The sequence below is a fragment of the Toxotes jaculatrix genome, chromosome 11 (genome assembly GCF_017976425.1).
Source record: "Toxotes jaculatrix isolate fToxJac2 chromosome 11, fToxJac2.pri, whole genome shotgun sequence".
NCBI lineage: Eukaryota > Metazoa > Chordata > Actinopteri > Toxotidae > Toxotes > Toxotes jaculatrix.
Window position 1 is genome coordinate 21,533,286 of NC_054404.1, and position 15,794 is coordinate 21,549,079.

General features: G+C 43.0%; 2 protein-coding genes across 2 annotated transcripts in view; one reads left to right on the top strand and one right to left on the bottom strand.

Annotated features, from left to right (window-relative positions):
* Positions 1-114: 114 nt before the first annotated feature.
* On the bottom strand, positions 115-5,183 carry inaa (internexin neuronal intermediate filament protein, alpha a). Its single transcript, XM_041049920.1, has 5 exons — positions 4,626-5,183; positions 3,227-3,457; positions 2,547-3,074; positions 959-1,083; positions 115-817 (listed from the first exon to the last, which is right to left on the bottom strand). Exons 1-5 carry the CDS (start codon positions 4,920-4,922, stop codon positions 625-627), a joined length of 1,374 nt encoding a protein of 457 aa, XP_040905854.1. The 5' UTR covers positions 4,923-5,183; the 3' UTR covers positions 115-624.
* A 5,603-nt stretch (positions 5,184-10,786) lies between these two features.
* Positions 10,787-15,794, top strand: part of sertad2b (SERTA domain containing 2b) — a 35,305-nt gene continuing 30,297 nt past the window's right edge. The window contains exon 1 of the mRNA XM_041050125.1: positions 10,787-10,953. The gene's annotated coding sequence lies outside the window, so the exon portion shown is untranslated. The remainder of the gene's footprint in view (positions 10,954-15,794) is intronic.

The following is a 15,794-nucleotide window of genomic DNA, read 5'->3' on the forward strand; positions in this document are numbered from 1 at the left end:
GAGATTCATATCTGCCTGGGTGCAGCCCTGAATGAACAGCTTCCTGTGTCTGTGATTCAGATATAAAAACACGGAAAACTGTTTGTCAGTCATGTCATTTTATTCACTGTATTATTCAGTGCAATTGAAACAACAGTGAGAGGTTCTGTCGGTGTGTATACACTGAACAGCTGGACTACATGCACTGTTTGATGCGTTGGATCATGAATAACCATGCTAGCTGTTCTCTCTGTCGCTACAGGGTTTTCCAACATACAGTTCTGTGTCTGTAACACTGGTTATGTTAGGAATGGGTAAAACATCTACACTTCATAATGCCATAAAACAAAACACAACAGTGCAAAGAAAAAGCCGACAGACACTGTAATCCTCTATACACCCTATGTACCCAAACTGAAGGTTTGTTGACAATACACAGCAACAACAGTGAAGTGGACCTACACTAACATTTCTTGTCTTTCTCTTTGAAAGTCTCTGTCTGAGGAATCTTTTTTTCTCACCTGGCACACAGGAGGTTTCAGTGCAATCTTACACAGCGGCAAAAATACAGTATGTTACTATAAACTCACGATACATATACAGAATATGTCTTCACACTTGCCAGGTTTCCGTGCCTGTCTGTCTTCAGTTGTTGGAGTTGATGTCTGCCTCATCCTTCTCCTCACTGATCTCCTTGAAGCTTTCCTTCGTGGCTCCTTCTTTCTCCCTCTGGCTGCTCCTGGAGGAGCCGGCTGAGGCTCGAGGCTGGTAGCTGTAGCTGGCAGCGCTGAACGACATCCCTGAGTTAAAGTGAGTCTCCTCCCCCTCCAGCAGTTTCCTTATAGGACCAAAAGAAACAACTGTCAGTCTGGACACTCAGACTAAATACACCTCACAATGCTTAAAAAGGTATTATATGAGTCCAGTATTCAAGAGGTAGCTGTCTTGTGTTTAGTTAGTCCTTTAATCCAGTCAGCACCTGTAGGCAGCTATCTCTATGTCCAGGGCCATCTTGACATTGAGCAGGTCCTGATACTCTCTCAGGTGCTGGGCCATCTCACCCTTCAGGTTCCTCAGCTCAGTATCCATGTGGCCAATAGTGTCCTGTTACATTGGAAATGAGAGAGGAGTTAGAGGAGAGAAGGCAGAGATCAGCTGTGTCTGATATAGTTTTCTTAATAAATTCACCTGTGTAGTTTCTATATAGACTGTTCTGTGGAAGTGTTTTTTCTGTGGCATCATTTCCTTTTTTTTTTTTCCTTCAAAGGAATAAAATAACCTTTTGGAGCTTTAGCTTCTCTACAAAGCCAGTGAAAGCAGATGGCCTTCCTGTATCCGACTTAGCAGGTCAGAGGTTAATCTAATAGACACGCAGGGTCGATTCACTAAGAACTGTTTCAGGTCTCAATTTCAGACCTTGAACCTGAATTAGATCATCTCTCTCACTGACACTGAACAGTCAGACTTCGAGGAGGGAGCCTTAACTTTATTTGTGATAAGTCATTTATTACAGGCAGGAATTCTTTCATTCTAACTTCCCTCTTCTTTATAAATATATTTTATCACATGTTAGAGAGAAGCCTTGCTGCTCTCAGTTTTGTCATCGTGATGTTGGCAGCAGAGACTTCGGGAAGACACTAGTTGTGAAGTCACTTATAAAAAGTGAACTTAAGAGGTTCTGGTAACTGGATTTTTTTTTAACCTGAGGATGGAGCCAGGCTAGCTGTTTCCCTCTGTTTCCAGTCTTTATGCTAAGCTAAGCTAACCAGCTCCTGTCTGCAGCTTCATATTTAGCATCCAGACAAGAGAGGCGGGGTATCGATGGTCTCATCTAATGCCAGATAAGAAAGCAGATAAGTGCTGAGATTAATTAACAGACAAACCATCAGTCTGAACTGATTAATCAATGACGCATGACGTGATTACATTGTTGTGTTACGATGCAGACACCAGACAGTTCAGTTTTTCTCATGGCTCATTTCTGAAACCCATCAACTATTAAATGAACAGCTTCTATAGCAATTTTCTGAGGTTAGCAGAGGAACTTCAACCAGAGAGCAAACGAGTGACTGTTTTCCATGAGGAGATCGTCGATATGCTGGATTCCTTGACGTATATAAAAGTTGGGTGCTCCCTGCTGTGTGGTTACCTAACAGCTTTATTCAAGCTCTGACATAATTCACGAGGAACCTGACCATGAGATCTGCTCACTTCCAATCCTATTACTCCACAGAGGTGTAGACAGAGCTGAGCTCCACGCAGACTGAGCCAGCAGTGCTGCAGCAGGTGATGGGGAACTGAGAGCAAATGACTTTCTTTTTTTCCCCCAAGACTTCATTTTTATAAGTCTGCACTTTACTAATAATAATAAAAAAGAAAGAGCTATGTGATACATGTAAATGAAACTTGCAGAAAATAAAAATGAGTGTGTGTGTTTGGGGGTTTCAGAAATCCTGCCTATTGCCCTGTTGGATAGCATGTGAGGTGAGGAGACAGGCACACAGTGATGCTGATAGCAGGGATATTAGAAAATACTCTCTGTACTTTTAATCACTGTGATTACTTGCCTGCATGGCTGTGACTTCAGAGTTGTGTGCTTCCTCCATCTCCGTGATCTGCCTCTCCAGAGACTCGTTGGCTCCTCTCAGGGTCTCTATCTCGATGGTCTTGGACTGCAGCTGCCTCCTGAACTCGTTGATCTCCTCCCTGCTGGCCCTCATGGCCTCGTTGCTCCTGGTTGCCTGCTCGCTGAGGCTGGCGAACTTGCTCTTGTACCACTCCTCGGCCGACTGCAGGTTTTTGGAGGCGATGGACTCGTACTGGTTGCGGATCTCCTTCAGGGCCGAGGTGAGGTCCGGTTTGGCGAGCTCAAGCTCCACGGACACCTGCTGCGCCTCCATCATGTTGGTCAGCTCCTGCATCTCCTCATCGTGGACCTTCTTCAGGAAGGAGATTTCGTCCATCAGGGAATCCAACCGGCGCTCCAGGTCCAGGCGAACGGCTGCAGCATCATCCACGTCCTTCCTGAACGACTTCAAGGTCTGTTCAGCTTCCTCCCGTGCCCTCACCTCTTCATCATACTTCGCACTGAGCTTCTGAAATGTGAAATGAAAGAAGAGTTAAGAGTGAGAGGGTGAGAGGTGAGTTGATGGGCTGGTAGGATTTGACATAGAATCCAAAGAGTATCCACACACTAAATTCACAGCTCCCTTTTTGATTTGCGCAATGATAAACCCAGCGGTTTTACCTGCAGCTCGTCCTCCATGTTGTTCCTCTCGATCAGGATGCGGTTCTTGTCCCTGCTCAGCTCCTCCAGCTGTGATCTCAGCTCCCTCATCTCCTGCTGGTAGAGATGAGCGACGCGGGACGGCTCGCTGTGCTTCTGCCGCAGGGTCACCAGCTCCGTCTCCAGCACTTTGTTCTGCTGCTCCAGGTGCCGCACTTTATCAATGAACATGGCGAAGCGGTCGTTCAGACCCTGTGCAACAGAATAGATGCTTGTTTATCATCACACCGTATTTTCTGTTGGAGTTGTTATACCAAGCAGGTGGCAAACCAGAGGTGTTGATTCACTCAAAACTAAACTTGTGATAAAAGCTCTTGCATCTAATATCATTTCTAAATAAACCAGTAATTTACAATGTATTAAAGCTGCAATACATAAACTTAGAGTTGCATTAATTACTTTTTTACTTTAACTGGGGGAAGAAAAACAATCTATAAACACAACACTGACAAATGACCATCTTAAAAGGTTGATATGGCTAACATGTTAGCAAACAGCTGCTATTGATTAGTGCAGCTTTAAATTGGGATGAACTGAAGAAACAGTCCTGATGATTTCTCTTTCTTTCTCCTGAACAGCCTTCCAGCCTACAATCACATTTTATAGCTATGAGTCTTAAACACCAAAACAATCTCAGCCCAAGGTCCACTTATTTGCTTGTTCTGGAGTACAGCTGAAATGATTGGTCAATGAATTAACTCGCTAATCGACAGTAAATTAATAAAGTATTTTGATAATCAGTTAATGTTATGGTTCCTACTTCTTAACTCTGAGGATCTGCTGTTTAATTCAGTCTTGTGAGACAGTAAAATAAATATCTTTGGCTTTTGGACTGTTACACAAGCAAAAACAAGACATTTCAACCTTGGACAAACACGGATGTGAAATCTTAAAAGTCCTCAGAATCAAAAAAAACAGGAAAAACAGAGCAGCTCCCATCTGCTGTGACACAGACCCTGTTTTGTCAGTTAGTGGTGTGATTTAGTTTCAGCTTATTTTTACAAGTGCAGTGTTTATGACCGGGTGCTGACTTCTGGGCAATTAAAAAGGAGAATTAGATTTAGAGGGATTAATTAATAGTTGATTAAGTGGTCAAAAGGCCAGGTCACCTTTTAGTAAGTAAATATAAGGGTTGGTGCTTTCATCATGGTAAATATGTCTAAATGATAAAAGAAATGTTTGGAGTGTTCTGCTGGTCAAAGGCTTAATAAAGTTCAGAGAGGTCATCCTGACACATAGACGAACCTAATACTAGTTTTAATGGCAGCAGACCACTGGAGACACAGCATTTGAAATAAAGCTCTGCAGGTTTTGTTGAAACCCAACATGGAAGAACTTTCATCATTTGCTTCACACCCACCTGCAGCTGCTCCTTCTCGTTAGTTCTGATGACTTTCAGTTCATTGTTGGCAACAGAGGTCTGGCTCAGGTCGAGGGAGTCGGTCGGCACCGGAGAGAAAGAGGCGGAGGACCGTCCGACCCGTCTGTACAGGCTGAGGGAGGAGGAGGAGCTGTTGCGGGACGCAGCCATGGACCTGAGCCCCGAGGAGAACCGAGGAGAGGCAGCGCTCATGCGAGAGGGGGAGACGGGGAACCGAGGAGAGTCCCCGAAAATCTTCCGGTAGGATGACGAGGTGTAGCGGTCTCCGTAGCTCATCTTTGCCGTGAGTCAGAGATAAAACTGAGGGACTTAAAGAGCTTTTCAAGAGCTTATCGAGAGCAGGCTGCAGGTGGAGCGAACCATTTTACGCACGGCGGTACACTGCTATATAATATTTGTGCGAAGGTGGAGTGAAGATGTTCAGTGATGTTTTTCTCTTTAAAGAGAACCAAAACAAACTCTGATGAAAACCCTCCCAGATTCTGCACAAACCTCGGCTTCGTTTCGTGTCCGTAAAACGATGGAACCGTCCACACAGGAGCATCATCCATTTGGTCTGCGTGCGTCATGTATTTCACTTTTCATAGACACACTGAAGGAGGGAAGTCCCAGTTAATATGTGTCAAATTTAAACCTGTTTTCAGCTTAAAATGAACAGCTCCCGCCACAAACTACATCCAAGACTGTGGGCAAGTGGGCACCTGTCTCAAGGCCCCACATCCTTAAGAGGGGCTGGAGGTCCCATGCTCCCCATAACAATTATTTTGTGGTACTTAAATTAATTGTACATTTGTTTACATTAATACTCTATGTTGTTTACATTAATACCACTATGAACTGAAATAACAGGAGCCTTAAGGAGCCATAACACCTCACTTATTACCCAATCCTGAGGCCCCATCTTGGGGAGGGGCCCAACACATAATCTCTTTTTAAGGGCTCAAGCAGGGAAGTTTTGTTCATGTCAACAAATCCCTCAAAACCAAGAATTTGCTAGTACATCTCATTACTTCCCACATTCCCTGCCCTGGTCACAAATTTCACTTTCATTTCCAAGATGGTTCATTATTTCCTCAAATAGCTTGGCACTAGTTTTTAGTCCGGAGTGACATTTGTTGGGGTTTATTTTCTCTGATCTCGTCCTGACTGCTTCCAGCAGCAGCTCATTGCCTATTGAGTTCACCCCAAGTTCACCTGCACAGGGAGCACCTGATGCCACTGTGGTCCAACAGCTCCTCCTCTCTGCAGCAGGAAAAATAAAAGTTCTCTCCTGACACTTTGACTGTTAGTACAATACACTTTGTGAGCAGGGCCTGCTGATGGTGTAACCACTGGCAACAAGGATGGAAGTGATCATAAAAATGATCTAAAAAGCTAAGGGCTGACGATGCTCACCAGAGAGCAGTGAGTCATTGTCTACAAAGGAGCACAGTTACAGGACCACGGGGCTGTCCACCTTCTCCAGGTTAAAGGATCAAAGTTTTTGAATCTGAAGCTTTTGAGCTGGAGGATCAACACACTGTTGACTGCTAAAAGAAGAAGACGCCCGACTCTATTGTGGTCGGGTTTCAGCTCATTTATGATGGATGTGATATCACTCACTTTGGCAGGGTCAAGAATGAACACTGCCGTGTCGACTCCTCAGCCCCACACCGGCACTGATACTCCAGCTGGCTTTCATACAGCAGGGAACAGGAGGAGGAATCAGGTTTTTAATTCGGTTTATGACACACAACCATTTTTTTTTACTGAAGTGTGTAACTGGTGGAGTGTGAGGATGGAGTGAGTTGGGGCTGAAGTTACACTAAACTCAAAGTAAATATTTGACACTTATCTTCGTGTACTCCTTCAGAGAGTGGCTCACTGAGACTCCAGGTACCAGATGCAGGGAGAGGCTGATGTAGTCCTCCTTCCTCATGGATTGAATACCACATCTGCAGAGTAAAGCAACAACAGAAACAACACAGAATCTGTTTATTCAGCTCTGTTACACATACCTTCTTGACACAGAGCCACCTACTCCACAAGGAAGCCTTCTTTGTTTTTACCTTTGGAGTCTCAGCTGGATTTGACACTGTGGTTGGGTCGTCCTCTGTGTTGAGACTGGTAATAAAGAGAAAATACAGATGAGTATTTCACTTTGTAATGCAGTGAACTTTTTAAGATTTATAATTGTACATTTTCTTGCAGAATAACATTCCACTGAATAAACTGTGAAAACTGAAAACTGAATAAACTGTGTTTTTTGGGGGGGGGGGGGGGGGGGTTTCGGCAGACGTAGGGTCAGTCTGTATCCCTGTTTGGCTCGTGCTTCTCTGAGCATACGTGTGATCAGTCCACAAGACATATCATGATTTCTTTAGAGTTTCTTTAAAAAGGGATTTTTACACTTTGCTGTGAGTAGGAGGAAGCTAATAAATGTCTTATTTCTCAAACTGAGCCAAGAATGTTTTTACTCTTAAGTTGGTTTTTTGGATCATTCTGTCGTATCATCTATACAATTAATACAGGCCCTGAAAACTACATGGTAACTAGGTTAATAGATCATATGGTGGTGGACTTACCTATTTAGATATTTCATTTCCGCCTACTCTGGAGCCTTGTGTTACAGTGGTACACAGCTGGCACAAAATGAAATGACATTTACATATGACAGCTTGCTGACACATAGAGAAAGATCCAAAACACTTCTTTGACAGCATAGTTTAATCTTATAATACTAGTAGTTTAGTATAGATATATAGAGAGACAGAGACACCACATAGACACTCAAATAGCCCAACCCATACACACAGGTGGGTCTGGATACATCAGTGTCAACAGTGAAGTTAGAAGGGACTGAGCTCTTCTCCATTTTAAAGTCCTGTATGTGCAACCAGATGGCAACAATGCAAAGTGTGGATTCAGTATTTTAATTCATGTCTTGAGAGGTTGGAGGTAAGAAGGCAGAGGATGCTGGGAACAATACTTGTAGTCATTATGGGATCAGAGGGGATCAGTAATGTACTTCAGTGATGTGCTGATCAAAGCTTTAGTTTATTGTCAGTAATTCAAGACTCTGAGATTCTTGTAAAACAAGCTGCTGAGGTTTTCTAAGTCTGCCTTACAATGGCTGAACAGGTTGGCTTTTATATGCAGTATATGTATGATTTAATGAAGAAATCTCAAAGGTAAAATAGTGATGATTAGATGAAGCAACTCTTAACTTGCACCTTGTGGTGCAGTAGTTAGCACTGTCGCCTCACAGCAAGAGCAAGGTTCCAGGTTCGAACCCCGGTAGAACCCCGGTCTGGGGTCTTCTGTGCGGAGTTTGCATGTTCTCCCTGTGCCTGTATGGGTTATCTCTGAAAACATGCACTCAAAACATGAGCGCATGAGTGAAAACATGCACTCACATGCTACTCACACCCAAAGGTGTGAGTGTGTGTGTGTGATTGACTGGCGACCAGTCCAGGTCACAAAAAAATCCGCCTCCCCTGTGAATCCAGCTCCTTGGATTAAGCCAAATGGATGGAACGGCTTACATCTGTTCCCCAGAATCAGTTGGACCAGAAGCAGTTGGAAACCAAGGCTAGAGGCAGCTGCCGAAGGCTGCAGGTAGGAGACTGTGGATGGAAAATTTCTGTCCCTCTTCGGCCAGAATATGAAGGTTGAGGCTGAGGCTTCAGATTGTAGAAACTAGGAGGAGGTTAAGATTTTGAGGTTAATCCAGTGGTGTGTTCAGAGAGATTCCTTATGTCAACCAGTGTGTTAATTATTTATATTCCTCAGGAGCGGTTGTACCAGAGAAGGAATTTGAGTAGGAATTTTAGTTGCAGCTTCCTCTGATAGCCAGTAGAGGTCAGTGCAAATCAAGTGTTATGTTATCTTCCTTGTCTATCACTGCACAGCAGTCCAAAGCAAATAGTGTCCAGTCCTTTGGGTGGTAGTGGATCTGTGAGAAGAAGCAGGTGCAGGGTTTTAAGAAAACAGGAGGGGAGGCAGTTACAGCAGAGTTCTGCTTCCCCATGTCAGCCTGCTCAGCTAGACTTCAGAGGCCAGAGGTCAGCAGACCTTCAGGAAGCATCCTGTATGTGTGTGTAACTGTGTGCAGGGCTGTTTGTGTGTGTGTAGGTCATTCTGACAAACCTGCACCTGACTGATAAGATGGTGAGCTGAACAAACAAACAAACAAAAAAAATCACATGAGCTTGTCCATTCTACAGTCAGCTAATGATAACCTCATATTACATCTCTTTAAGTCAACCTGTGGTACCACTACAGCATTTAGACCTTACAGTGATAGTAGGGCCATAGTAATCTTCACTCCTCCACCTGAAACAGGTGGAGCTGGAAGCTTGATCATGTAGCTAGTCAGTCACTATAGCTCCCAGAGCTTCGCTCTATTTTCGACTGTTGTGTTTACTTTTCCCCTGGCATTTTGTTCACTACTCCACATCCTGTGGATAATAACGTGAAAAAATAGATCATAAATTCAGCTCTTGGCTGTGAAACACTGATTCCACTTTGAGGCAGCAGACTTGGGTCTGGAACCCATTCATAAGAGACAGCTGTGACCCAACTTCTCACCAACAGCAGAGACCCCTGTCTAGTTTCAAACACTTCATGAGAATTACACTGAACTACTCTGTACAATTTACCAGGTAAAAGATCATGTTTGAATCTCACCTCTCCGTCTGTCCATCTGCACACGCGCTCTCACTTGATCGCTCATGTGTCTGACCCATACAGACGTTTCCGTGCAGTATTGAATTTGGTATAAATGTTGGCTTTTGAAGATTTTGAAAAAAACGTTTCTTCACCTGTCTGAAAATCTGCATTCCAGGCCTGAAGGTGTCCTGTGAAGTCTCCTTGTAAACAAACTAAATTGTATATTTACATTCATTGTGTCCTGACAAAAACCTATCACATGTAATGAGTGTATTTCATTCCTGAAAAACACTTGCATAGCACATTTTTAATTTTCTTTTTTTTTTTTTAAAAAAAAACAAACCTGTATTGTTCATCTCCATGTTTGTTAGCTGGCAGTTTTCTTCTTCCCTGCCTCTACGGGCCACTGACACCAACTGTTCAGCGGTGGACTAGTGTGAAGTTTCAGCATGAACGTAGGCCCACATGACATTGCCCACACGCTCTTGTCCAAAGATATGAACAAATGGAGCATTAAAACATTAATGGGGCACAGTCAACATTAATCACTGAGCTTTTTCAGACTTGTTCATCAAACAAGTGAGCCATCACCAGCACCGGTTTCCTTTGGACAAATAACCCCTTTGTTCCTTCTCCAGAGTAGCCAGGGGGACAGAGGACACATATTTAACAGGTGTGTGTGTGTGTGTGTGTGCAGTGTGAACGGTGAAGGAAATAAATATTTTGTTGATATTTATGTCAGGTGACTGAATGATGTTTTTGAACAATTTATTGTTCCTTTCCCGTGTTCATTGTGAATGTGATCCCACTCATTGTGTCAGATGAGTTTGTAACACGTACTCCCGCCCGCCTGGGTGTACTGGGTCAATGGGAATGACTTCCGTACGTGGACCGGCTGTTGGCGTCCCTTTAAACCCGCGCACAGACAGGCTGTGGTGGGCTGAGTGACTGCTCGCCACTGTGCCTGTTTCCGCACAAGCGCTATTGGCCGCCACCGCGCTGTGGGCGGGACACGACGCTGTGACTCAGCTCTGAGTCACCACACGACATGTCTGTCACACGCACAGCCTGCTGCTGCGTTCAGGTGCCGTGCGGATTTGTCATCGTTTTAAATTCGTGTCACATAAATATCTCTACGGGGAGGGAAATAAGTCACAGAATAACCCGTTTTTTCCCCAGCAAGTCCCAGCAAAGTTTACAGGGACAGTTAGCAGGGCTAAGCTGTGTGCGCATGTGTATATATTATATTATGTTCTGCAGGCCTGTCTATAGTTAATTGAACAGGTACTATTATGTATTGAATTGTAAAAATACGAATTCTAAATTCTAAATTAAGCCGAATTTTTAGGTGTTGCCCACCTACGACCAAAGTGGTAGGTTCTTCGTATTTACTATCTGCATCAGGACAAGTGAACGCAGCACCAGACTGGCTGCTCTTACATGACTTCGCATTGGCCGCGATCTATGACATTGGAGACGCTGGACTGAGCCTGTGCGTCCGTCAGTTTGTTTGTTTGTTTGTTTGCTTTGTAAAACAGAAATTAGACATCCCCACAGCAACGGAGAGAGCTTTCTACCACAGCAAAACCTCGAGAGCCATTTCTTTCAAATCTACTTTTCTACTTTAGCACCGTGCTGGACGGATCTGCCATAGAGGGTGAGTGCCTTAAACTGCATCTTGAACTCCTGTACGGTGCTGTGGTGTCTGACGCTCTTGGTTGTGAGTTCTGTTTCTCTTGTTGCTGTCCGTGCGAATTTGTGCGTTCGTGCGTTGCCTCCTTATTTAAGCATCTTAAACATTTTTAGAAAGTAGCACTTGGTATGATAAACACAGGATCTGTACGTGTCCGTTGAGTGGACAAGTACTCTTGCCCGTCTACATCAGTCAACGAGGAAAAGCGCAGCGTGGAATTCCCGTTACGCACCGATGTATCGCGCGACAGTGTACCGCCAAACTACACTGGGAAAAGTGTTGTTAATTGGATCTTACTTATTGTGTCAAGCTAATTGATGATATAACACGGATTTCGAAATTTGTTACCCATTAATTGAAGCCGCTCTTCAAATCGGCATACACATGACACACGAAATATGACATAATGATATATTAAAATGTGGTAATGGTGCCCCTCTTACACACAGTCTGCTGAAAGAGAGTGTGACTGCCGCAACGAAGAGAGTGAACCAATTAGAAAAGTTCAAGCTACCTGACACAGATGTCAGATGGACAGACGGCACATTTTGGGACTTGAGATTTACATATCTTATATTTTCTTTCTTGTTTCGTAAAGAATAACTAGATTTTTTTAAAGAGTCCAGTTTGAAGAGGTTTTCACAGAAGTGAGACCTGAACCTGTTTGGAGATGGATAAACTGGCCATGATGTTCTCTCTCGTCATTTTTCATTATATAATCAAGTTGTCTTTAAGCTCACACACACCATCACTGACTGACAGGCATATCTGGATCTGCTGCCTCGCGCCTCATGTGTAGTACAGCATTCCCCACTTGGGCCTGATCTACACTTAGTGAAATGCTGTGATAGTGTGTGTGTGTGGGTGTGTGCTTGGATGTGTGTCATCAACTTCAAACCGACGGGAAAAATAGGACTGTAACATTATTCCCTTGATAAAAATGTATTTTATGTCATTATTGTAGTTAGTAGTAGCAGTAGTATCATTTGTGCTCACGTCTCACGTCCTACACTCATGTTGGCACGTTCACAGTGGTTCCCAACGTCTTTGACCTTTGACATCTGACAGTAATGCAGAGTGTAGTTGAGGTTATGAGTTGCTGTCTCCTGCTCTTGAAAAGTCTTAAGAAAACATCGAATTAAATTCATTTGTTTATTTTTAAAATATAAAGCCTTAGAAGATATAAAGACCTACTGGTCTTTATTGACATCTTTCATACCTTCATGCTACTATGATCATAAAACAAAAAATAAATGACATTCTTTGTGCTATTAAAACGTCTTAAAAAGTCTTAAATTTAACTTGGTAAATACTGCTGAAACCCTGTATCCAATATCTCACAAAAGAGCAAGAGTATATAAAACAGTTTGAATTAGCTCCACTTCAACCACATAACCAGTGAGATTCTATATGTGCAGCAGTATTATCAAACTAATAATGTCACATACAGTAATATACCAGTGGCTTAAAAGAGCCATTCTTCTGCATAATGAGTGCTTTTACTTTTAAGTAAGTAACTAAGTAACTATAGTTCATTATACTTTTCGATTTATGTAGCATTTTGAATGTATTTACTTGTGATAGAGTATTTTTATATTGTGGTACTGACACTTTGACTCAAGAACACAAAAGTACTTGTCTTGGTCATGTGTTCTTCTCTGATACTGTAGGATTTTTTGTGGTAGCTTTAATTACGTGCTCTTATACGTATATTTTCATGGCATCCATCTAAAATATGTGTGCACTTCCTGTACGGGTACTGCATCAGTCATTCACTCTGTCTGGCCCATGTTGGCCTGGCTTGTCGTGGCCTGAATGAATTGGCTGCCATCAAATGGCCATGGGGGCTGCCGGAACTTTGTCGACGGGATTACACAAGCAACCGGGCTTCTAATTTAGCAGCTAATCCAGATTAAGGTGCCATGGTTCGTCTGTGTTCCCAGCCGGGGGCTCAGACGCTGCGGCCCGTCTGGCGGACAGAATCAGCCGCCATCCAGCGTTCACCCTCTGTCTGAACACTGGGATGACACATTCAGGACCCTAAAATAAGGTCGGGTCCCTACAGTACATCTGAGATCTTTTTTGATTTGATTTCTTTTTTGCTAGTGGAATTTCTAAACTGATGCTGTGAACAGACTAAAAACAGATCTCATACCACCATCTTTAGATGCTGCTCTTAATGCTGCTGTGATCATTTTTTAATGATTTACAGTTGAATGTTGTCATTTGTGTTTGGCCTTTGCTCTCAGTTATGATGATACAAACTCAGAGATCAAATCTGGACTCCCTTTGGCCTTTAACTGGCAAACTGTTACATAACCACACTGAACCGATGCCCATGGTTTGTTCAGAAATCCCACAATTCTCACCTGATCAAAAGAACTGAACTCAATGCTCCAGATCTCAAATACCAGGTCAAAAACAGAACAAAACACCTTAATAAGCACCTGAGTGAACATTTCTGAACATGGAGGTGAGTACCTGTGGTTAGTGGGGAAGAAGAGGCCACTGCTTGAAGAGACCATGCCCCAAAATTTCAGGCTCTGTCCCAGCTGTGTGTCTGCTATGATATAGGGAGATATACAGAGTTCACCAACTGGGACAGGTGGTGGATTTCTCTCTAAGTCTGAACCTCTAACTGGTGGTTGGTGGTTCTGTTTTTTCCTGACCTTCTCCTTTTAATGCATTTGGCATTCAGTATGGAGAATGTGACAGAGAGACTGAAAGAGACAGAGAGAGAGAGAGAGAGAGAGAGAGAGAGAGAGAGAGAGAGAGAGAGAGAGAGAGAGAGAGCTCTGTGAACTATAAATAGACAGTGGGAGAGTGGTTGTGATGATAGCATCACCACACAATAATCCCTCAGTAGGACTGGCGTTACTTCACTGCACTACACTAGCCCTAACAGTGAATAGGTATCTCCTCTTATTTCCCCCTGTAAGAAGGGTTATCTGGTGAACCTGAGCCTCTGACCCTCTGCTCAGTTCCTCTGTGCATAGATGCTGTATATTAAACTTGTTAATATGGACCTGTGGATAAAGGAGCATGTTTCACTCCGGGCCAAACTGTCTAAATTCAAAATAATCCTTTTAATTTTGTAGTGGGCAGGGCTCTAACTGGCCTATCAGACGGCAGACAGAGGTGCAGATCATGTTCCTGCAATACTGAGGGCTCTGACTGCCATTTGTTGAATGTCATGCTGGACCCTGACTGTGGCTCCCATCGGCTGTCACTCACCAACCAAATACTGGCCATCATCAGCCTCAGATGTTCTTCATCTTTTTCTTAAGTCCCTTTAGTAATTGACGCCATGACTAGGTGGCAGATTTACCACCTAAAAGTCTAAGTCTAAGTTTAGTCATTTTGGAAATAATGGGTCCTTAATTATCAGTGGAGGTACACAAAAGCAGCTTCTTATTTCTGACCTGTGAACATCCAGTTTACCTGCTGTCTCTGGCTGGCTTTGTATTTTTTCCAGCTGACTCACTTGAAAACAAGAAACTTGCAAAAGGGTCTAAATAAGCACTTGATAGCTACTGCTAAAAGAGTGAGGCACATACACACACAAACATTGAAGCTTTTTAGCTGTTCAGTTGGAACATGAGTCAAAATTCCTGTTGCAGCAACTTTATATGTACATTTTTTCTGGTTGTGACTAATCAAGTAATAAGTCAGTGATGGATATCAGGGTTTTTTTTTTTAATGACAGTGAAATGCACAGTTCATGTTGTGTAGGATTTGCAGTAGCATTTGCACCTTATCAGCAATGTTTAAAGAAGGTGGAAGTGCAAAGATGAGACACACAGGTTTAGTATTTCCCATCAATCCACCATCACAATAGGCAATCTAGTGTTTGTATGAGTCTGTGTGTGTGTGTGTGTGTGTTGTGTGTGTGCGTGTGGCAGTTCTATATTCTCAGTGCCTTTACTTTGAGCAGAGTGTTCACCATCGCTCCACCCCTTCAGGCACTGACCTCCTTTTCATTATTCACACAAGCAGCACCTTTTCTTGCTTCTCTCCTTGTCTTTCTCTCTCACAGAGTAATCATGTTTGTGTGTGTATGTGTGTATGTGTATGTGTGTGTGTGTGTGTGTGAGAGAGAGAGAAAGAGAGTTTCACCTCATCTAACTTTACTTAAAGAATCGCACATAACTTTGACGCGTTATGAGCAGAAAACCGAGGGGAACACGAGACATTTATCACACCCGGCTTTATGAGGATGCCTCCTGTGTGTGGATGTACTCTGTAAATCTGCAGAATGTGAATATGAGAAACAGTTATGTCTGTTTCTCATTTCTCTCAAGTGTTTCTCTACGTTATTGCTTGAATGCTAGTCTTTACCTTTTGACACCTTGCAACAGTCAGGAATTGGTTAGAAAGGCAGACTGGTGATAGACACTCACTGGCAGCCATTATAATAATTTAAGGTTAAAGTGAACAGACTGTAATTTGGCTTGGTGTAGAAAAATGGAAAGTAAAACGTGAAAAATTTTAAAGAGATTTCAAAATACCTAAAATTAGGCTTGAACATTCATACATGACCTTGGAAGTAGTAATTTGACGAAGAAATTCCAACTCAGTGTTCATGTCCTAGCTTTTCCCAGAGCTTTCAAGCACATGGTCTTCATCAGCAGACAGAGTTCGCACAGCTGTGAGATGGATCTGTGGACATACGAGCGTGTCATTGGAAGCAACATTTTAGATTTCATAATACAAACATAATTTATTACAATATCATACATTCAGTTTTCTGTTGTGTTTACAGTGTGTTTATGATGTGCATCATAATGCACTTAGTATCTAATGAC

What these genes read in the sequence shown, in the direction of transcription:
- inaa (XM_041049920.1), bottom strand. Translation starts at nt 4,922, where the DNA reads ATGAGCTACGGAGACCGCTACACCTCGTCATCCTACCGGAAGATTTTC. An exon ending in ACGAGAAGGAGCAGCTGCAG is followed by an intron (nt 3,458 to 4,625) that starts GTGGGTGTGAAG and finishes TCTGTTGCACAG; the next exon opens with GGTCTGAACGACCGCTTCGC. An exon ending in ATAGAGATAGCTGCCTACAG is followed by an intron (nt 818 to 958) that starts GTGCTGACTGGA and finishes TGGTCCTATAAG; the next exon opens with GAAACTGCTGGAGGGGGAGG.